The sequence below is a fragment of the Vulpes vulpes genome, chromosome 4, assembly GCF_048418805.1.
Source record: "Vulpes vulpes isolate BD-2025 chromosome 4, VulVul3, whole genome shotgun sequence".
Classification (NCBI taxonomy): domain Eukaryota; kingdom Metazoa; phylum Chordata; class Mammalia; order Carnivora; family Canidae; genus Vulpes; species Vulpes vulpes.
The window spans coordinates 127,248,118-127,271,934 of NC_132783.1; the positions used below are offsets into that span (position 1 = coordinate 127,248,118).

The 23,817-nt window shown below is 40.4% G+C and overlaps 1 protein-coding gene across 9 annotated transcripts in view; it reads left to right on the forward strand.

Moving 5' to 3' along the window:
• The first annotated feature begins 4,375 nt into the window (after positions 1–4,375).
• PRKAA1 (protein kinase AMP-activated catalytic subunit alpha 1) overlaps positions 4,376–23,817 on the forward strand; it is a 35,713-nt gene continuing 16,271 nt past the window's right edge. Inside the window, exons 1-4 of one of the 9 annotated variants that reach the window (XM_026016672.2) lie at positions 4,419–4,556; positions 5,706–5,829; positions 21,622–21,763; positions 23,638–23,731. In XM_026016672.2, the coding sequence (XP_025872457.1) occupies positions 23,672–23,731 (60 nt within the window). In that variant the 5' untranslated portion in view covers positions 4,419–4,556; positions 5,706–5,829; positions 21,622–21,763; positions 23,638–23,671. Of the gene's footprint in view, positions 4,557–4,883; positions 5,026–5,705; positions 5,838–21,621; positions 21,764–23,637; positions 23,732–23,817 lie in introns of those variants that run through there. The other 8 variants (XM_026016673.2, XM_026016674.2, XM_026016670.2 and 5 more) reach the window with 8 other exon arrangements.

The following is a 23,817-nucleotide window of genomic DNA, read 5'->3' on the forward strand; positions in this document are numbered from 1 at the left end:
TTATCCATATTCTCCAAGTAAATTTTCTGTCCTTGGATCCCTTAATGCCCTACTTAATCTGCCATTTGTATGGTGATGACACCCAATCTGTATCTCTGGGCTGACCTTTCTTTGGAGTAATAGACCTGTATTACTAGTATCACCCTGGATATCCTTACCTGAATGTCTTTTAGATGCCCTAATGTTACAAGTAGAATTCATTATTTCTATTGAACCTCTATTCCCCATTCTCCCAAAAATCCCTCCAGAGGTCGAGAGGTAAGTAAGATTTCTTCCTCACCCTCTCTGTCCACACCAATCTCTGATGTTGCTAATTCCATGTCTATTTGAGATTTTTCTTCTTCATACATAGTACCTGTCTCATCATTTCATCACCAGTTCTCCTGTTTTATCACCACTTTGGTCTTGCTCTTTTCCAAACCATCCTCCACAATGAATTCAGAGTTTAATTTTTTTTTTCTAACAGTTAAACACTTTTTGACTCTATGATATATGCATAAGGTTCAAAATCAAAAAGTTAAGAAGTGTAAATACGGGAAAGTCTGCCCTTTGCGCCTGACTTCTTGATCACCATTTTCCCTTACCAAAGGCACCCATAGCCATCAATTTCTTTAGTAAAAGTAATTCTAAAATGCACCTACTTCATATCTTCTGTGGTTCATCACTCCATAACGTCCAAATTGAGAAGTACATAAGAGGATTTTTCAGGATTTACTGTTTGTCTTTTGTTTCTTCTAACAAATCCCTCTGTACATCAAGATTTCATCCCCTGTATCTACTTTGTTTTCCCTGAAAAGCCTAAGGCTTCTTTCCCTCTGTGATTTTGCATATGCTCTTCCCTCTGCCTGGGATGCCTTGTTCCCCATGTTTTCCCACACCCTGTGCCATTCTTCTTTGAGTACAGTGCAATACCCCTTGTCCTTCCCCTAAATATATTCAAGTTGAAGCTTTATGGACCTCCACAGATAAAGGTTATGCCTTCCCTTCATGAAACCCCTTTTAAAGGACCATAGAGTGGGGAACCTGGCTGGCTCAGTTGGGGGAACATGCAACTCTTAATCTTGGGGTTGTGAGTTTGAGCCCCATTTTGGGTGTAGAGATTAAAAATAAAATCTTTAAAAAAAGGACCATACATATGTCTTTATTGTAGCACCTAGGACATTGCTTTGCCATGTTGAAAGCAGTATTGTGTTCCTTTGTCTTTTGAGTCCTTAGAGTCCAGCAAACTAATACCTACTTGTTTAATAAATATTTAATATTAGTTACAATGTAACTACAACTAAGGTAAGGCCACATTAGACTGCATTAATAGAAGTATAGTGCTCAGAATTTTTAGTTCTGGACACCATATTTAGAGAGGGAGAGAGACTGAAGAAGTGTAATATCCACCTGTCAGTGTACAGTTCACTAACACTGTGATGGCCTTAACAAGAAAAGACCAAGAGAATGCACAGCTCTCATAGGATCCCTGAAGGGCCGGAGGGGAAACAGCTGACAACTACTTAACTTCCTCCTGAAACCCAAGGTTCTCCAACAGGGTGTTGGGTCATTGTGGTATGTCTTCATCAGTGCTGAGATGTACTGCAGCTTCTTTGTACTTACAAAAGCTGAACTACTGAAATCTGAAAACAGTTTACCTTTCCCCTCCCTCCTAAATTAGTGTGGAATCAAGGTCGCTTCTGTGAAGTCACTCCTGCCCACTTACATTCCAATCTACTTGGCTTGAGAAAGGGGTAGAGTTACAACAGATGGGTCTGGAAACTGGGTGTAAACCAATTTGCTTATCTTCACTTCTAACCCTGGAGAATGTTGAGCATGTGAATACTATCTGAGTAGGAGGAAATAGAGAACAGTCATCCTAGACTATGAGCTCCTCTAGGGTAAGGGATTCCTCCATGAATTTTCTTTTTTTTTTTTTTTTAATTTTTATTTATGATAGTCACAGAGAGAGAGAGAGAGAGAGGCAGAGACACAGGCAGAGGGAGAAGCAGGCTCCATGCACCGGGAGCCCGATGTGGGATTCGATCCCGGGTCTCCAGGATCGCGCCCTGGGCCAAAGGCAGGTGCCAAACCCCTGCGCCACCCAGGGATCCCTCCTCCATGAATTTTCATTTTGTATTTATCTACAGGGTCCGGCAGTGTTTGAAGAAGAAATGAGCGAGGGTTTGAGGATGGATCAATGCGAGGATGAAAGAGAGGGTGCAAGAAAATGTGACCAAAACTTGAATGAAGGAAAGAGAAAAAGCAAGCGATTAAAGGCTTATTTACCTTCTTAGAAATTGTTAACTGAATTCAGTTTTTAATCATAAGGAAAAAAAAAAACAGCAATAAAAGCTGCTTAAATAGAGACTATGGAAGACCAAATAAGGTGACCTCTAAGTTCCCAGTCAAGCCTTTTTGATCCAAGATTCTACGTTTTATTTCCCCAGTAATGCCTTTGAGTGAATGGTAGCATTTAATGAATATATATTAAATAAAACTATAATCTAAAATATTAGAACAGAAACAAACTGATGTTTCTGTTAAAAAAAACCCATATAATTTTCTTAATTGGGTTTTCATAGTTTCGTGAAGAGATTGCCCATTGGTTTGCAAAATGCAGCTTCAGTTTGCTCCTTTGTAAAATGTTTTGTGGCTTAACCACACAGGACTGAGGTACCTTGTGATTCTTTTTTCTTTTAGGTTAAAAGAAATAACAGAACTTTGCTAGGTTGAACTCTAGACATGATGCAGATTTAAAGTAATTTAAGATGATACTTCAGGGTAAGGAATTAAAGTTTTTCTTTTTCTAAGAGAATCCAGTAATCTATTTCCGCTTTGTAGAGATCCAAGATGCCTGAGCTGCAGAAACTCAGGAGGCAACAAGATGAAGAGACCACAGAGCAAAAAAACAGTTACCACTGCCCACTCCCCAAGTATGTTAGTAATCCGACTTCTTAACTTTATGGTCCTTCAGAATATGTGCAGTCCATAATACATCAGAAACTGATTATCCGAGGCTAGTTGTAACTGTTGATGTAATTCTAAACTCAAGCTTTTGCTTCTCTTGCAGTACTTAATGCATGTTATTTTGCTTTCATAAATAGAATATAACAGTCAGACGAGCTGGGTAACTTTGATTAGGAACAAAAAGGATGATACTTTTAGTCTTACTTTTTTATATTATTTTCTCGATGGGTTCAACTCTGCCCATTGACACTGGCCCAAATGCTATGACACTGCAAAACTGAGATCGTATCTTGTTTTTTTGGACACTTCACTTTGCCCAGGTCAGTGGAATTCAACTGAGTAGTGAACTGGCTTAAACATTTAGCACAGGGACGCCGGGGTGGCTCAGCGGTGGAGCACCTGCCTTTGGCTCGGGTGATCCCAGGATCGAGTCCCACATCGGGCTCCTTGTGGGGAGCCTGCTCCTCCCCCTGCCTGTGTCCCTGCCGCTCTCTGGGTCTCTCCTGAATAAATAAGATCTTTAAAGAAATTTAATACCAACAAGCATATTTCAACCCCTCCCCCCCGTGACAGGCCACATCCCATTTGTATAGATGATGGACTCAACTGTACTCGTCCCAAGTACGATAAATATTTGTCGACTGACCTGGTTGATGCAACCATAAGCCTCGACTTCAGTTCAGAGTCTACGTTTCACCGGAAACCTAAACCTGTTAATTCTCCGTGTGTAACATCCCATTCCTGAGCACACAGGCCGTTCGCAGGATTCCCAACCGGCCCTCTCCCACGGGGCTTGCCTGGGGAAGGAAACTTGAGAAAAGCCTCCAGGAGCAGGAAAGCCCGACGGCGCCAACAGCATCGGACGGGCTCACGGCGCCGAGCGCAGCCGCAGCCGCAGCCAGAGCCGCAGCCGCAGCCGCAGCCGGACGGGCGCACAGGGGGCCCGTCGGAGATGCCGGGGGCACCTCCCGGTGGCCTTTCGGGTCCATCCGCACCGCAAAAATGAGCAGGCTGGGAACCGGCGACCCGGCGCAGTCCCCGGCCGCGTCCCACCGCCCGCGGCGCCGGTGAGCGGCCCGCCCGGCCCCGCCCGGCCCCGCCCTGGGCGCCGCAGGGAGAGCGGCCCCCTCCCGGGAGTCGCCGGCAGCGGGGGTCGCCGCGGGCAGGACCGGCCGCCCGGAGGGCAGCCGCCCGCTCCGCAGTCCCGGGGCCCGGGCGGGACGCGGCGGCGCGAGGAACCGCGGCCCCGCCGGCGACCCCCGCCGCCCCGCCAGGGGGAGCGTGCGCGCCGGCGCCGGGGCGGGGGGAGCGCCGCGGGAGCGCCGCGGGGGGCGGGGGCCCGGCGGGCGCTGCTGGGCGGCGGCGCGGCGGCTCGGAGGCCCGGCGGCCCGCCCGCGTCCCCTCCCCGCCCCCTGCCCCCGCCCCCGCCCCCGCGCCCGGCGCGGCCCTGCCCGCCCCCTCCGCCCCCTCCCGCGGCGCCATGCGCAGGCTCAGTTCCTGGAGGAAGATGGCGACGGCCGAGAAGCAGAAGCACGACGGGCGGGTGAAGATCGGCCACTACATCCTGGGGGACACGCTGGGGGTCGGCACCTTCGGCAAAGTGAAGGGTGAGGCCCGCGGGGGCGAGGGTCGGCGGCGGCCGGCGACCCGCGCGCCTTCCGCGCTCCCCAGCCCCGCCCCCCGCCCCGGCGCCCCTGCCCTGGGCTCGGCAGCCCCCGGCCTGGCTGCGGCGGCAGCGGCGTCCGAGGCTGCCGCGGGCCTGCGGCGCGACCCTGCCTGGCCGCGGGGGGGGGGGGGGCGGTCGTCATGGCGACGGCGCCGCGGCCCGAGGGGCTCGGCTGGGCGCGGGGCGGGGCGGGGCTGCGGAGGTGCGGACTAGCCCAGGTGGGCCGGCGGGGCTGCGCCGGGCGGGGGGCCGGGCGGGGGGCCGGGCGGGGGGCGGGGGGGGGGGGCCGCTGCCCTGGCGGCGCCCGGGGTCGTCCGTGTTTCCGTCCTCTCCAGGAGGTTCTCCCCTTACCTGCCGGGGCCGATTCTCGAGTGTGCAGTGGGTGCCCCCTCCTCGGCCTCCCCCAGAAAGTAAGCTTGCTTTGGGGGTAGCTTACGGAAATTTTTTTTTTTAAGGGCCACCTTGTTGGGAAGGATGACTAATTTTTGTTGGGAGCAGTTAATGAACGTAAAGCTGGTCCTGTATTTGCGATGCACGGTTTATGTTCTGAACGCAGACTCCGTGCCTTCAGGTGTTTCTGAATTACCAGTTTTGCAGACTCTGTGCCAAACTTGGTAGGTAGAGCAGATGTTGCCCCCAGACGGTATTTATTAGCTCATTAACGTAGTTTGTTTCCACTTATTTTCACAGGATATGTATGTTTTAATAATTTAGCGCACATCATTTGAACTTTTTTTAAGGAAAGTATGGAATCTCTTACCCTTGTGTTTCAACACAATATTCTAGAAATAACACATTTGATCACGAGTCCACCAGTTCTGGCACAAAAAGTTTAATTGCAAACTTTGTGAGACATAAATATTTTTTCTTTAAGATATTTGACTTATTAGGGATGTAGAGGAAGGAAGCATGGAACTCATAAATAAAATTCATGCATTGGCTTTGGATAAATAACCTATGACTTGCATATACTAAGCTCTTGGTAAATGTTTGACTTGAAAGAAAAAAAGTTGTGAAAGTCTGAACAGTGAATTAACTAACTGAGCCTTGCTTTACCGGAGCTAAATAAACATTTTCTGATTTTATCTAGGGATGGAAGAGGAGAACCCTTCCTTCTCTTGCTCTTTCTGAGTCATAGAACTGGAAAATTGCTGTATAGCCCACAGGGAAGCAACTGCCTAAGCCTTCTTATGAAAATCAGCAAGGCCAACAATGTAAGAAAGTAAGAAGCAAATGCCAGAATAGGGTAATAAGAGCCATCAGGGTGGGTCTATATTAGGCCAGTAAGATGTCTCTGTGCCCTCAAAGTTATTTTTAGCTATGTTGTCAGTCTCTTTACTTGTTAGCAATTACTAACTGCTTTTAGTTGACAAATATTTGTAAGAAGTGCTCATTAATGCCCCAGAATAGTGATGACAGTCTTGATGCCCTTATTCCTCCCAGGGTTCTGCTTGGATTAGGATGCTCATCATTCTAATAAAGACCTGTGTAAAGTCAGGTCTCATATTCGTGTTTGCTAGGTAGCTTTTGGCATGGTGGTAAATAGGAAAGCAAGAGGAAATTTTTCATTTTCTGAATTTGATCTGTGATGTGTCTGTGACAAGAATCCTTCCAGTGAGTGCTGTTCCTTAGCCTTCATTCTTCCACATGTGCCTCTCTTGAATACTAAATACCATCAATCTCTCCTCTCGTATCATAGAAAAGCTAATATTCATCAAAGAATCAAAGGTTTCATTGATAGGGTTGAATTTGTTCATAAATACATCGGTTGATACTGGTCAAAATCCTCATCCAATGCATTTTTAAGTTGTCAAGCAGTTGTGATGCTTTTTGCTCCAAGTATAGTAATAGAAAATCAACCTAGCCAAGAGTATCTCTGTGCTTCTCTCTCCAAAGCACAGAAGCTTCAGCATACCTCTCATGAGTCTCATGGGCTCATCTAGTCCTTGGGACCAGGGATGACTTGTGCCAATTGGTTTAGGCTTATGTTCCTAAGTAGGTACTCGCAAGGGAGATAGTGTTACCCATGGTGGAATATGGCCCACTGTTGAGTGTGTGTGTGGTGAGGGCATCTTCTTCTGATGTACTTAGTGGAGGGAGACAGGATAAATACCTATACAGAATGGGTATTGATTTTTAGGAGAGAGAAAGGTGGACATAGATGCTATGCTCATTTGAAAAGGTTAAAACAGCTGTTACAATGGTGGTGTTGGTAACTTACACTAGCCTTAATTTGACAGGAATTCTTATGAATGATATGATTAGCCATGTATTTCAGTGGAGATAGTTTGGAGTAGATAGAGCTTTTAAAATTAGTTACACGTTGGTAAATGTAACATAGGAAAGGAATCTAACAGAATATTAGATATTAGATGATATTATGATATTATTCTACAATATCATCTAATATTAGATGATATTGATAGACAAATTCCCACTATGATATTATATGCTTAGAAGAAATTTTAATTTGGGGGGCGAAGGAAACTATAAATTTGCAGTGATATTTTGTTTCCTATTACAGGCTAAAAAAGTCATTTGGTGGGATCCCTGGGTGGCGCAGCGGTTTGGCGCCTGCCTTTGGCCCAGGGTGCGATCCTGGAGACCCAGGATCGAATCCCATGTCAGGCTCCCGGTGCATGGAGCCTGCTTCTCCCTCTGCCTGTGTCTCTGCCTCTCTCTCTCTCTCTGTGTGTGACTATCATAAATAAATAAAAATTAAAAAAAAAAAGTCATTTGGTAACTTAATGATATCATTGTGAGGGGAAAGTTTAAACAGACTACTAAGGTTGGTTTGGGATTATGCTTGAATTATCTTTTATATTTCCAAATTACCTTTTTTTAATCCTGGCTATCAGGGTGTTAGTCTCTATTCCCTTGTAGGGTCCACTCCCCTTTCCCTAGGTACAACAGTTATAAAAGCATGGATGAACAGAGAGTCATGTTACTATTGCAGTAAATTAAAATGGCAGTTTTTGTTAAGTTTTCCAAGAGAAGAGAAGATGGTCTCTTTAGTGGTGTAGGTGGTCTTCGGCAAATGAGTTGTTTATACACGCAACCTATTAAGTTGGGGAGCATTTTTCTACATAAAACTGCAATTTCAGGTAAATAGGTGAATCAGTCACAGTAGAAATTATTTAAAAATTTCTTTAAGGAGGGATGCCTGGGTGGCTTAGCAGTTAAAGCGTCTGCCTTAGGCTCAAGGAGTGATCCTGGGATTTGGCGTGATCCTGGAGTCCCAGGATCGAGTCCCACAAGGGGCTCCCTGCAGGGAGCTTGCTTCTCCCTCTGCCTGTGTCTCTGCTTCTGCTTGTCTCTCTCTGTGTCTCTCATGAATAAACAAAAAAAATCTTTAAACAAAAACGAAACAAAAATTTCTTTAAGGAGGGCAGTTCTTGGCTAGCTTAGTCAGTAGAGCATGCTACTCTTCATCTTGGTTCATGAGTTCAAGTCCCCACATTGGATGCAGAGCTTACTAAAAAAAAAAAAGTCTTTAAGGAAAAAAGTTATGTATTGTTTGTATCTATCTATCTATCTATCTATCTATCTATCTATATCAGTTTAGGTAGTCTCAAGTTTATAAGGTTAGGCCACAAAAACTGAAGAAGTAGAAGAGCATGTACTGTCATGTAATTTATGTAAATTTTAAAGTCATGCAAAAACACCCAAACATTGCTAATGAGAGTAAATTATTGCCACCCCTATAGAGTGTGATAGTATTTATTAAAGTTAGCCCAGCAATTCGACCTCTAGGAATTTATCCTATAGATATACTCCTGTGTGTAGGAAATAATGAATTTATTCATTCCCATATTGTTTATAAATACAAAGGGTTGGGAACAACCTTTCTAGTAGGACAATAGTTAAATTATGGTTATCCATATAATGATATGCCTTGCAAACATTAGAAAAAAACAAGATTTTATATAATTTAGGGAGCAATTTCCAAGGTGTATTTTAAGAGGAAGAATAAGGGGATAGTAGAACAAATTAGAAGAGAGTATACCTACCATTTGTGTATAAAAAATAGGAGCAAATAAGGCATTTAAGTGTAACTACTTGCATATGTATGGATAAACATACCCTTTAAAGATAAACATGAAACCATTACATTAGTTGTTCAGAGGAGAGGAACTAGGTAGCAGGGGGACATTTCACTATATATCCTTTTGTACTGTTTAATTGTCTGATGCAGGCATTAGAATATATATAAAATTAAATTTGTAGAAATAAACATAGGGAAAACATTGTTACAGTATTGTTTATGGGTTCATACAGGAAGGGAAGACAAATACCACATTCGAAGTAGTGGTTACCTCTTGGGAGAGAGAAAGGAGAAAGAGACCTGGGAGGGGCATACAGAGCTTCATTTGCCTCTGTGATGTTTTACTGCTTAAGCTAGTGGTGGGTGGAACATGGGTATTTGGTTTCCTTTTGGGATGCCTGAAATGTTTTGTTAGGAAAACCTGCCTTTCTCAAAATTATACTTATAGCTTTTAAAGCTCACCCCTCTCTAGAATTATTTTCCTTATACTTTTAGGAGTGAGGTTTTTTGTTTTGCTTTGTTTTTGTTTGTTTTTAAGATTTATATATTTATTTTAGAGAAAGAATGCAAGAATGGGATGGATGAGGAAGGGGCAGAGGGAAAGAGAGAATCCTAAACAGGCGCCAGAAGTGCAGCTCCATTACAAGGTCCTGAGATCTTGACATGAGCTGAAATCAAGAGTCCTATGCTTAACCAACTGAGCCACCCACGCATCCAGAGTGAGATTCTTTTTACTCTTAATTTTAGAGTGGGAATTATATAGGTGATTAGAATATCTTTAGTAGATATTTCTTTGTGGTATCTCTTTCCTATTTAACATTTTCTCTTCCAAAGTATGATCTTGTTTCACTTTAGGATTTACATATCTGATTAGGAGAGCATTTGTTACAGTGTTCTACAGTTAGACAAAGTTCCCTTTAGAAAGCAGTAACATGTTAGCTAGTAGTTGACTAACTTGTGAGGGACACATTGTGAATCCTGGTAACCTTTGCTGTGAGTGACTTGCAAGTCTTCCGTGGCAGAAATACCTGTCTTCCCGTTTTGTTCATAAAAGGTATCTTAGGAATGCGTGGGTGGCTCAGTCCATTAGACGTTGGACTCTTGATTTTCGCTCAGGTTGGGATCTCAGTGTCGTGAGATGGAGCCACACATCAGGCTCTGCAGTGGGCATGGAGTCTGGTTAAGGCTCACTCTCTCCCTCTCTTTTTTTTTTCTCCCTCTCTCTTTGTCCCTACCCCTGCTTGTTCTCTCTTTCTCCTAAATAGATAGATAGATAGATAAATAATTCTTTTAAAAAGCCCAGTATCTAGCACTACTGTAAAAACAGTGACAGTCTGGGGTACCTGGCTGGCTCAGTGCTTGAGCATCTGCCTTTAGCTCAGGTCATGATCCTGAGGTCCTGGGATTGAGTCTCACGTCAGACTCCCCCCATGGGGAGCCTGCCTCTCCCTCTGCCTATGTCTCTGCCTCTCTCTCTCTCTCTCTCTCTCTCTATCTCTCATGAATAAATAAATGAAATCTTTAAAAAACCCACAGAACAGTGACAGTCAGAAGAGTTAAGTTTTGAGCTTTTGGAAAGGGGAATGGTTCTCTTATTGCATATTCCTGACAAGGTCCACTTGTTATTGATGTAGCAGCAATTCATTTGTCTGCAACTGAATTTAGTTCAGAGGAGAATCTTTTGCGTAGTTTTATTGTTTTTTTTTTTTTTTTTTAAAGATTTTATTTGAGAGAGTGAGCGAGAGTGGAGGAGGGGCAAAGGGAGAGGGAGAAGCAGACTCCCCTGATGAGCAGGGAGCCCAGTGTGGGGCTCACCCCAGGGCTCTGAGATAATGACCTGATCTGAAGGCAAATGCTTAACAGACTGAGTCACCAGGCACCCATCTTTTGCTTAGTTGTGAGGAAACAGTTTACGGTTTGGTATTGTGCCAAGTTTCTCCCCTCTCCGCCCCCAGTTTTCTGCATATTAATGGTGCAGTGGAGTAGATAGGTCATAAGACTTGGAGTCAGAAGACCTATTCCAACTTGATCACTTAATAGCTTTATTTAATCAAATTGCATAATCTCTTAGAGCCTCATAATTACCTATATAGGTTTGTTGTGAGGCTTAAGTGTGATAATGTGTTTTTTCTAAGCTATAAAACACTATTTTCGAAAGTATTGTTACTAAAATTCTAATGTTGAAGTTTGTTAAGGCAAATATATTTGTTCCTATAATTAAAGAAAAGAACAGACTATGATATGATAGCTTTACATTACCAAGATTTTTCTGGGAAGAAAGAGGGAGAAAGACAATATTCAGAAGGGCTATTGCCTACTCTGAAAGAGAAAATATTTGAGCCATCAATTTTGGGACACTATTTGAAAACTGTGGCAGGAGAAGCCTGTATTTAAGTAAGACAGGTTAAAAATGTTTGACAGGTTTCTTTACTAGGCCATATAATAATTCAAAAGCCATTATTGTGTTAATATGCATAGTAGTTTCCAAAAGGGAGAGCATGCATCCATTCCCAGAATTCCTTCCTTATGTGATCTTTTTCTGTGGAGAGTCTTCACTTCTAGTATTTTGTAAAGCATAATTCTTAAAATTCATTGTAATAATTTTAGCTTTATGAGTTTTGGAGCCCATAGAAAATTCAAATTCCCAAATTAGAGCATTGGAGAGAGGGCTGTAAGAGTTAACTCCAGGTAGGCTGTGAAGGGTGCAACACAACTTCAAAAAGCAGAAACCATGGAGCTGGAACCTAATAGCCTAGGAGCAAAAGAAGTCCTATCCAGCTAACTTCCACAGATGTCACTGTGTGAGGGCACAGAGGAGTAACTGATGCTCATCAAAGGTGAATATTTGTTTGGTTCCCAGTCATTATGTACAGCGTGTTCCATTTAAGAATTCTTGGGCATGTGTAGTACCTATGAGAAAACCTGCTTTCAAAAAAGATTACTTTTGTTAACTTGTTAATCTTCATGGTGAATATCATATTTTAGAAAAAACAGTGTTTCCTAGGGCTGTAATAACAAAGTACCACAAACTCGGTGGCTTAAAACAACAAATTTATTCTTTCACAGTTCTGGAGGCCAAAAGTCCAAAATCAAGGGGTTTGTAGGGTCACACTCTCTTGGAAGGTTCTTGGTGAGAGTCTCTTCCTTGCCTCTCCAAGCATTTGGTGGCTCCTGGTGTTCCTTGGCCTGTGGTAGCTAAATTCCATTCTGTGCCTCTGTCTTCCCTGGCTTCCTGTGGGTGTGTCTTTGTTCCTTTCTCTCCTTATAAAGGATACCATTCATTTGATACAGAGCCCACTCTAAATCTAGGATGATTTCATCTTAAGATCCTTAATTGATTACATCTGTAAATACCCAATTTCCACATATGATCCATCCTAGGTTCTGGTGGAAACAAATTTTGGGTCCAGGGGCAACATTCAGTCTATTACACTTGTCATTTTATATGCTTTTTGGTTTTACGCTCTTGGTTTCTCCCTTATAATACTTTAATTTTCAAGAAACTTTTAAATTGGTCTGGTAGAATGAATAAAGTGTGTTCTTGGGGGGATCCCTGGGTGGCGCAGTGGTTTATCGCCTGCCTTTGGCCCGGGGTGCGATCCTGGAGACCCGGGATCGAGTCCCACATCGGGCTCCCAGTGCATGGAGCCTGCTTCTCCCTCTGCCTGTGTCTCTGCCTCTCCCTCTCTCTCTGTGTGACTATCATAAATAAATAAAAAATTAAAAAAAAAAAGTGTGTTCTTAGTATCTTGTCTTAAAACACTGAAGTTGTTATGAGGCAGGTTTTTAGTAGACTGAATTAATTTTGTCATCTAGGAAAAAGATCGTAGTGGCAATGCCAGGGACATAGTAGGTGCAGATACTTAACTATTTCTTAAACGAATGAATGAATGTTTAGAATAATTCTTAGTGGTAATGGGGCAATTCAGTCCATTATTCTTTTCAAAACTGTAAGGGGCGCCTGGGTGGCTCAGTTGGTTAAGCATCTGACTCTTGATTTTGCATGGTCTCAGGGTGGTGAGATGGAGCCCTGCCTTCATTTGGGAACTCAGTGGGGATAGGGTGGAAGGTTCTCCTTGGGGATTTCTCTCTCTCTCCCTCTCCCTCTGCCTCTCCTCCCACTTGAGTTCTGTCTCTTAAATAAATAAACCTTTAAAAAAAAAACCTGTAAGACTATAAAGATTACTCTGATAATGTTCAACTTCTTAGATTTATGTTTTATTGAAAGGATATCTGTATTTGTATTATACTATGTGTAATGCCCTTTTGAGGATTATCTTTAAAAAATTACCATATTTCACTTACTGTTTTGGAAATAGCACAAGTTTTTGAGACAGATGATGGGGTTCATGTTTTGATTCTGCTAGCCCCTAGCAGTGTGCCTTTGGGCAGGTTATTTCATTCCTGTTCCTCAGTTACCTGTAAAGTGTTGGTAATTATATCAGTCTTCAAGGTTTTATTAGAGTTAGAGGGTCAGTAGGTTTGGGCACAAAGTGGGTATGTCATGAATATTAACTACACAGTTGTAGTTATGTTAATTATCTTAGTTATCTTAATTACGTTATGTGTTACAAATCAACTAAATTTATGACTTAAACTCAAGTCTAATTCACCTGTTTTTTTTTGTTTGTTTTTTTGTTTTACCTGTGTGCTCTTGTGTGATTGAATAAATGTTCCTATAGTTTTTAGGTAGTAGGTGAAATCACTGTCAAGTACTTGGTGCTAAGTGTGTATGTCTAGCAATAATATGTTGAAAATTAACCAAAGTCAGGAAATGGTTGAACTTTGGAAGCTGGAAATCTCAGGATTGGTAGTGATGGAAAGGGGGAGGATAGAGGTTGGTGGAATTTACGCTTATGGGGATGGGAACTAGATGCATAGAAATTAAAGCTATTATTTAGCACTTATTATGGGCTTAGATAAAGGGATGCTACTGAATCTATGTGGATAAGGAGGACAAATCAAAGAGCTGAGATAATTGGTTATATGAGAATTAAATCAGAAAATTTATGGCTGATTAAATAGGGGTAGAGGGCAGGTTTGGGAGCAACGGAAAATAAATAGTCCTAAATAGTAATAGCCACCGTTTATTATCAAGTGCTTACTGTGCCAGCCAGGTGCTATGTAAAGTGCTTTACAAACCCTATTTTATGTATTCCTTACAATCACTCCTATGGAGTTGTGGTATTTTTATTTTTACAGACAAATGAATAGAAGGTTGAAGTAATTTAATTTGCCTAGATCAAACATTTTGTAAATAACTTTTATACTGGAAAAACCCAGGTCTGAGTGTGTGTGTGTGTGTGTGTGTGTGTGTGTATATATATATATATATATATATATATGAAAATTTTGAAATCAAAATTTTGAGATCAAAACCCAGGTCTGAGTATATATATATATAAGAAAATTTTGAGATCAATACATGAATAAAAAAAAAAATACATGAATGAATTTGAGAGAATCTGAGTGTACATATATATATACTCAGATTAAATGTATATATATATTAATTATATATATTAAATGTATATATACAGATTAAATGTATATATAATATATAATATATATTAATAGTATATTATATATTATGTAAGTGTATATATTATATATTATATATAAGATTATTATATATCAGATTATATTATATATATATACACTCAGATTAAATGTATATATATTAAATATATATATATTTATTACTCCTAATGTTTAATGCTATCAGCTGCCCCTTTTTCCCCCTAAAAATGTTCTATTGGTATACCAGCCATGAAAAAGGAATTAGTGCACTAATTTTCCCTTAAAAAAAAAAACTGATCATGTACCCTGCTTATTTTTTAGTTGTGTGTGTGTATGAGAGAGAGAATTTGATCTCGTTACAGTGGCTGTCGTAACACCTTCCCCTCCTCTGCTGCTGTTCAATTTTTGTTTGAATACTATTTATACAGTCATACTTTGATGATTTCTGTTTCAAAAATGAAGAAGATATGCCTCTATTCTAATTTATAATTTCATGAAATGCTCATGTATTAGAAAAAAAGTCTTCAGTTGTACCTTATTTGGTTATTGATTTCATTCTGCTTATTTAGCCTTCTTTTGGAGGGGGCTTCTATTCACAGGTGGAATAATATGCTACTCCCTATTTCTTATGAATTGAATTTTACTTGATTCCCTATTCTTGGTCTATCACCATCCCTCCTTGTCTTTCCAGTTTCTTCCTCATTTTTGGTATGTGTTCAATAAAATTTTCTGTCACATTTCTGTAACTTACTGCTTTCTACATGATTTTTAACTGTTCTGTTGTCTTACTCTGCTTTTACTTCATAACTTCTATAATTTCTTTTTTTATTTAAAAGATTTTATTTTTTTATTTTATGTATTTATTTTTAAAAATATTTTATTTATTTATTCATGAGAGACACACACAATGAGAGAAAGGCAGAGACACAGGCAGAGGGAGAAGCAGGCTACATGCAGGGAGCCTGATGTGGGACTGGATCCTGGGACTCCAGGGTCACTTCTTGGGCCGAAGGCAGGCACTAAACCGCTGAGCCACCCAGGGATCCCTGAAGATTTTATTTTTAAGTAATTTTTATATCCCATCCAATGTGGGGCTCAAACTTAAAACCCTGAGATCAAGAGTCCCATGCTCTACTGATTGAGCCATGCAGGCACACCATAATGTCTATATTAGCACTTGGTGATAGCTAATTTTTTCTAGAACATTAATGTAGTTCTTGGATGAGCATTGTTAATGTCTATTCTTTTTACTTTAGTCTTTTGTACTTTAAAACTTTTTGGTTTTTCTTACTTTATATAGTTATTTTGGTCATCTTTAGAGGCCAGGGAGGTCCCAAGGATCCAGGTTTTGGTCAGTAATGTTTTCTGTGGCAGCGTTACTGGCATATAGATGCTTAATACATGAATAAATTTGAGAGAATGCTTTGAATCACCTTTTCCAGCTCCTTATTTAATGACAGAATATATGTGTGGAGTTTCAATAAGACCCAGTTGTTACCTAAAGTGAATTGGGGTTGAAATTAGGTTGAGTGGGGTGCGATATGAGAGGGGACTGGTTGATTTGTGATGAATTGGAGTTCAGTCCGAAATGGATTCTGCTGTAATATTCTTTCCACATCAGAGTCTGCCAGTTGTATCCAGCATTGTGGTGTTACCAGTTTTGTTTCATCTATGTAGTTAATGGGACAGGGTTTCTAATAACCCATTGCTTGAAGGTTTTGTGGGTAGTTGGGACAGATGAGATTACTACTTGTTCAGGTATCAATAAACTAGGTCTAAGAAGATACTTCCTGAATTGGGGTTTAATAGTCAAGTTGGCTCCTCTTAAATCACATTTGATTGGTTATAGGAGATTGGAGATAGCCTTACCAGAAATTAGAATATGCTTCTAATTTCCACAGTCCATTTAAGCTCTGATTATAGGTTTTTCTCTGTCCCTGATTTCAGTGATATTTTATGAGTTTTTTTATTAATAAATTTATTTTTTATTGGTGTTCAATTTGCCAACGTACAGAATAACACCCAGTGCTCATCCCGTCAAGTGCCCACCTCAGTGCCCGCCACCCAGTCACCCCCACCCCCCGCCCTCCTCCCCTTCCACCACCCCTAGTTCGTTTCCCAGTTTGGAGTCTTCCATGTTCTGTCTCCCTTTGTGATATTTCCCACTTATTTTTTCTCCTTTCCCTTTATTCCCTTTCACTATTTTTTATATTCCCCAAATGAATGAGACCATATAATGTTTGTCCTTCTCCGATTGACTTATTTCACTCAGCATAATACCCTCCAGTTCTATCCACCTCGAAGCAAATGGTGGGTATTTGTCATTTCTAATGGCTGAGTAGTGTTCCATTGTATACATAGACCACATCTTCTTTATCCATTCATCTTTTGATGGACACCGAGGCTCCTTCCACAGTTTGGCTATTGTGGCCATTGCTGCTAGAAACATCGGGGTGCAGGTGTCCCAGCATTTCATTGCATCTGTATCTTTGGGGTAAATCCCCAGCAGTGCAATTGCTGGGTCGTAGGGCAGATCTATTTTTAACTCTTTGAGGAACCTCCACACAGTTTTCCAGAGTGGCTGCACCAGTTCACATTCCCACCAACAGGCAGGAGGGTTCTCCTTTCTCCACATCCTCTCCCACATTTGTGGTTTCCTGTCTTGTTAATTTTCCCCATTCTCACTGGTGTGAGGTGGTATCTCATTGTGGTTTTGATTTGTATTTCCCTGATGGCTAGTGATGCAGAGCATTTTCTCATGTGCATGTTGGCCATGTCTATGTCTTCCTCTGTGAGATTTCTGTTCATGTCTTTTGCCCATTTCATGATTGGATTGTTTGTTTCTTTGCTGTTGAGTTTAATAAGTTCTTATAGATCTTGGAAACTAGCCCTTTATCTGATACGTCATTTGCAAATATCTTCTCCCATTCTGTAGGTTGTCTTTGAGTTTTGTTGACTGTATCCTTTGCTGTGCAAAAGCTTCTTATCTTGATGAAGTCCCAGTAGTTCATTTTTGCTTTTGTTTCTTTTGCCTTCGTGGATGTATCTTGCAAGAAGTTACTCTGGCTGAGTTCAAAAAGGGTGTTGCCTGTGTTCTCCTCTAGGATTTTGATGGAATCTTGTCTCATGTTTAGATCTTTCATCCATTTTGAGTTTATATTTGTGTAGGGTGCAAGAGAATGGTCTAGTTTCATTCTTCTGCATGTGAGGCCAGCATCACCTTAATTCCGAAACCAGACAAAGACCCCACCAAAAAGAATTATAGACGAATATCCCAGATGAACATGGATACAAAAATTCTCAACAAGATACTAGCCAATAGGATTCAACAGTACATTAAGATTATTCACCATGACCAAGTAGGATTTATCCCCGGGATGCAAGGCTGGTTCAACACTTGTAAAGCAATCAGTGTGATTCATCATATCAGCAAGAGAAAAACCAAGAACCATATGATCTTCTCAATAGATGCAGAGAAAGCATTTGACAAAATACAGCATCCATTCCTGATCAAAACTCTTCAGAGTGTAGGGATAGAGGGAACATTCCTCAACATCTTAAAAGCCATCTACAAAAAGCCCACAGCAAATATCATTCTCAATAGGGAAGCACTGGGAGCTTTTCCCCTAAGATCAGGAACACGACAGGGATGTCCACTCTCACCACTGCTATTCAACATAGTACTGGAAGTCCTAGCCTCAGCAATCAGGCAACAAAAAGACATAAAAGGCATTCAAATTGGCAAAGAAGTCAAACTCTCCCTCTTCGCTGATGACATGATATTCTACATAGAAAACCCAAAAGACTCCACCCCAAGATTGCTAGAACTCATACAGCAATTCGGCAGCGTGGCAGGATACAAAATCAATGCCCAGAAATCAGTGGCATTTCTTACACTAACAATGAGACTGAAGAAAGAAATTAAGGAGTCAATCCCATTTATAATTGCACCCAAAAGCATAAGATACCTAGGAATAAACCTGACCAAAGAGGTAAAGGATCTATACCCTAAAAACTATAGAACACTTCTGAAAGAAATTGAGGAAGACACAAAGAGATGGAAAAATATTCCATGCTCATGGATTGGCAAAATTAATATTGTGAAAATGTCAATGTTACCCAGGGCAATTTACACGTTTAATGCAATCCCTATCAAAATACCATGGACTTTCTTCAGAGAGTTGGAACAAATTATTTTAAGATTTGTGTGGAATCATAAAAGACCCCGAATAGTCAGGGGAATTTTAAAAAAGAAAACCATAGCTGGGGGCATCACAATGCCAGATTTCAGGTTGTACTACAAAGCTGTGGTCATCAAGACTGTGGTACTGGCACAAAAACAGACACATAGATCAATGGAATAGAATAGAGAATCCAGAAGTGGACCCTGAACTTTATGGTCAACTAATATTCGACAAAGGAGGAAAGACTATCCACTGGAAGAAAGACAGTCTCTTCAATAAATGGTGCTGGGAAAATTGGACAGCCACATGCAGAAGAATTTTATGAGTTTTTGATGGAAGTTTGTCCAGTGCATTCTTAGCCTCTTGTCTTTCAGGAAACTTCTATAATTTCTTAGCCATGGATGGTTTTGAAATTAGTTGAGCTCTACAAACAGTGGTTATAAGAAAATTTTGAGATTGCATTTATATTGTAGTAGTTTAGAACTGGCATTTTTGATTCTTTGATAATGCTTTGGGTTAAGGTAGACTATGTCGCAGTTACACATTTGCTTATTTCCTGGAAAGACTTGCATTATAGAGGTATTGTGCAGGTTAAAGAACCTGGACAAAATGGGAGGTGAACTTAGGTGGTAAATTGTATTTTTGAAAAGGATTGAGACTTACACTGACTTAAGCACTTTTCTTAGATTCCTACTTAACAAAGACTTTTTTCTCCAAATGTGAAATATCTGTATAACCTAACCTTGGATTTAATATTAATAAGTAAAACATTTAAGAAAAGCAGCAAATGCTTTAAAACATTCAAAGTAATGAGGAACTACCCCATCCCCTGCCCCTCTCAACTGCAGGGGGTGTGGTGGGCAGAAGAGCTCATCACTCACTGTCTTGGGTAGCCGGTGGGGGCAAAATGTTGAACTGTTGAAAACCATTGGACCTGATGATCTGTAAAGTTCTCTTTAGGTTTAAAATTCTGTGCTCTTATTATTAAATCATCAAGAGCACATATTAAGTGAAGAGCAATGAGTCTTGTCTTTTAGAAAGATAATTATCTTGTTGCTCCCCTGTTTAACAGCCTGCAGTGGTTCATAATCCTTCAGAGTTTTTAAAGGGTGGGCAGGCTCAGCTCCATCTCAAATCCCAGATCAAGCAACAAATCCTATTTAGATTGGAATAATGAGGGAAAAATCTTTGTTTAAAATAATGTTTTAAAAAGAAGTTTAGGGATGCCTGGGTAGCTCAGTGGTTGAGGCTCTACCTTCAGTTCAGGGCATGATCCCGGGTCTCTGCGATTGAGTCATGTATCAAGTATAGCATTAATCAGCTAAGGGCTGCCATAACAAAATACACAGATTGAATGGCTTTAACGAGATATTTTCTCACGGTCTGGAGGCTAAAAGGTTGAGATCAAGGTTTCAGTAGGGTTGATGCCTTCTAAGGTCTCTCTCCTTTAGCTCGCAGATGGCTGCTTCCTCCCTGTGTCCTCACATGGTTTCCTGCATGTACCCCTGCTGCCTTTGTGTCCAGATTTCCTCTTAGAAGGATACTGGGAGTCAGGGTGTAGTAGGACAACCAAAACAGTTTCATTTTAACAGTCACTTCTTTAAACACCCTATCTCCAAATACTGTCACATTCTGAGACCAGGGTTAGGGTTTCAACATAAGAATTTTGGGGAAGACACATTTCGGTATCTAACAAACATAAATAAGAAGGGATTTCTTATTTATCATTACCTTTGCTTTTCCGCCGGTAATTACCAAGATTGCCAAGATTGCTCTCACCTATTGGTCTTACAAACTGTGTTCTAATTTAGAAGAGAACATTTTTTTCCCCCCAAAAGCTAAAATCCTAAGTCACTTATTTAAAAATTAAAAAAAAAATGCATACATATGTATTTCAAAAAGTCAAATAGTACTAAGAAGTATATTTATAAAACAGAATTCCTTACTCTAACTTTCTATTAATTTCTTCTATAGTTAGCTCTAGGTTTTTTTTTTTTTAACCTCCATACTTCTAATTGATCTATGCATGCATACAAGCTATTTCATAATTCTTATTGACAGATTTTGTAGTTGTTGACTTTCTATTATGGTATATAAGGATTTCAGTTCCCTTATACCTTTTCCTCTACATCTTCATTCTTCTCATATAATTATATCATACTTAAAAAAATCCATACTTAGCATTGCATAATTGTGACTGTGTAAAAACTATTTGCCAGGCCAATACTGTGACTATTTTGTTTATAATTTTTCTTGGAGTTCTTAAATTACCTTGTTTTTTTCTATTTGCTTAGTTTTCTTTGAACTGGAGACTAAATTTCCCATATCTTCAAATACCTTCGTAAAATCTCTTCAATACAATATTCTGTACTTTCAAACCTGTAAGATAATTTATCAGTCTCCTCTTCCCTCAACTGTCTTGAATCTTCCGTCGCATTTCTGTCTGGATTTGTTGCCTTCTGCTCATCTGTTACCTAGGACTTTGCCTCATTACCATATTGGGGATTCTTTTTGTTTTTCTCCTACACTGGATCCCTTCTTCACTGGAGATTATCTTTCTTGGTTTATTTGTCTGATTTTGATAGAATATATATTCTCTAGTAGGTTCTAGAGAAAGGGTAAATAAAAGCTAATTTTTTGGAGACTAATCACCATTGATTATCTCGGCATAGCATTCAAAATTTAAAGAAAATCACTTAATTTTTTAAAATTTAAAATAGAAATTGCATGTTCCTGAACTGAAACTTGAAAGGCTCAAAGGGCTATCTATAGGTAGGGGAAGTGTGTCTGTAATATGAGGGAATTTTTTGGGATGATGGAACTGTTCTGTATTTGATTCTAATGGTGGTTTTATCATTTTCTATGTGTTAAGATCCACAGAATTATTCACCAAAAAAAATAGTTCAGTTTTTTTTTTTTAAGTTCAGTTTGTATGTGTGATAATTTAAGAACTAAAAAATAAGAATTTAAAAGGGCAAAAAAGGTACAACAAAAAGAAAGTCTCTTTTCTTTTTCTCTCTGTTAGCTTTCCAGTTTTCCTTTCTGGAAGAAACCACTGTTAGCAGTTTCTTATGTATTCTCCCGCTTAATCACTCTTGAACACGTAAATAACATTTTGGGGCAAATCAAGCAGAACTGAAAGGAACTTAAATTTGCTCAGTATTTTCTGAGAATGTGAAGATTACTACTCTTTGACTATATCTAAAATGTTATTAATCAAGCCTAGCACTAATTTGTTAAAATTATTTCTCCTACAGTTGGCAAACATGAATTGACTGGGCATAAAGTTGCTGTGAAGATACTCAATCGACAGAAGATTCGAAGCCTTGATGTGGTAGGAAAAATCCGCAGAGAAATTCAGAACCTCAAGCTTTTCAGGCATCCTCATATAATTAAACTGTAAGATCCGATTATATTAAATATAGTCATACCACTTTTTAGTCATTTTTATTAACCTGCTTAATCTGACAAGTGAGAAAGATAACTGACATTTCTTGAATCATCCCTCAAGGTTTTAAAATTTCTGCCTGTTGATGTATTTATCTAAACCCCATTCATGGTCACTTAAACCTCTGTCCATGTTTTGCCCTTGTGCTTATCAGCTGTTAACTTTCTCATTCATTCTTGTCTTTTGGACATGCTGTCTGATAGATAACCTATGCTTCTGTTGCTGTAGAACCAACAGTGATAGGCTAGTAAGAAGTCTTCACCTTCAAATTCCACATGATGTCATTTAGCCTCACTAAATACAATAGCAAGGCAGTAGAAAGGGTTTTTCCCCAAGCTGCTTATATCTGCTAAAACAAATAACAAAAGATAGAATTTCAGGAATCCAGTATTCAGAAAACAGTAGTATTATGGTTGTCTTGTAGTTGCCAGTTGTAGGGTCTGCATTTAAACTTATTGGTCAGTTTTCTTATGTGGGCTCAGTTCAAACTGCTTAGGGTTTTAAATTTTTTTTTTTTAATTTTTATTTATTTATGATAGTCACAGAGAGAGAGAGAGAGAGAGAGAGAGAGAGAGGCAGAGACACAGGCAGAGGGAGAAGCAGGCTCCATGCACCGGGAGCCCGATGTGGGATTTGATCCTGGGTCTCCAGGATCGCGCCCTGGGCCAAAGGCAGGCGCCAAACCGCTGCGCCACCCAGGGATCCCCTGCTTAGGGTTTTATATTGAACTGGCTGGCTCAAAATTTTTCACTCTCACCGCTTCTCATTTGCTGAGGTGCCATGGTTTTAAGGTACATATGGATGCTGATGACGCATAAATACACATCTCCTGCTTTCATACCTCTTCCCTGAATTCCATTTCTATGCACCCACTGCCTACTTTACATCTCCATTCGGATGCCAGAACTGAACATTCTGTTACCGTCCCCCAAACCTGCTCTTCACACAGGTCTCACCCTCTTGAGTTAATATCCGGTTCCTCAGGGCAGAAATGTAGGAACTATATCCTTAACTTCGTTTTTTCTCTATGTTCCTGTCATCCATTCCATCTCTTCAAAATACATCTAGGATCTGAGTGTTTCTCAATTCCTTCATTGCCATCAGTATATTGTGAGCCACTGTCATCTCTGTCATGGACTCCTGCAGTAGCCTCTTGCTTCCACCTTTACCATCCACAGTCAGTTCTTCATATTGCTGCTGTAAATTAAAGTTACCCTTCCCTTTTAATAGATCAGATCCCACATGACTACTTTGCTTAAAGCCTTCAATAGCTTTGCATCTCCCTTAGAGTAGAAGCCAAAACCTCATCCTGGCTTGTAAGGTTCTCTGTCTTCTGGTCTCCAGTTACCTCTTTGACTCTACATCCTGTTTCTCTCTGCCAGTTCTCTTTGCTTTAGCCTTCTTACCATTCCTCAAACATACCAGGCAGGCTTCTACCTCAGGGCCTTTGCACTTGCTGTTCTCTCTGCCTGGTTCACCTTCTTCCTTGGTCATAGTATGGTTTGTTCCCTTCTATCAGGTTCTGCTCAAATGTTACTTTTATCAGAGGGTACTTCCTTAAGCACCCTGTATGGGAGATTCCCCTTAGTTTGCTTTATTTCTCTTCATAGCATGTTCCACCACCTGAGATATTGCTTATTTATTTAGTGTCTGTTTCCTGGCTCCTGGAACATGAACTCCATAAAGGCAGAGAATTTGTTTTGTTCCCTGCAGTTTTCCCAGCTTCTAGCACAGTGCCTGGTATATTATAGGCGCTTAGTAAATATTTTCTGAATGAATGAATATACATGTTTTAATATTGGTAGATAATGTTTTCTCTCACCAGGTACCAGGTCATCAGTACACCATCTGATATTTTCATGGTGATGGAATATGTCTCAGGAGGAGAGCTATTTGATTATATCTGTAAAAATGGAAGGGTAAGCTGTTCTGATTTAATCCTGTATATATTTTGTAACTCCCCTTATTCCTTACTAGCTTCAAGATGTCAGAAAGCAATTTTGTT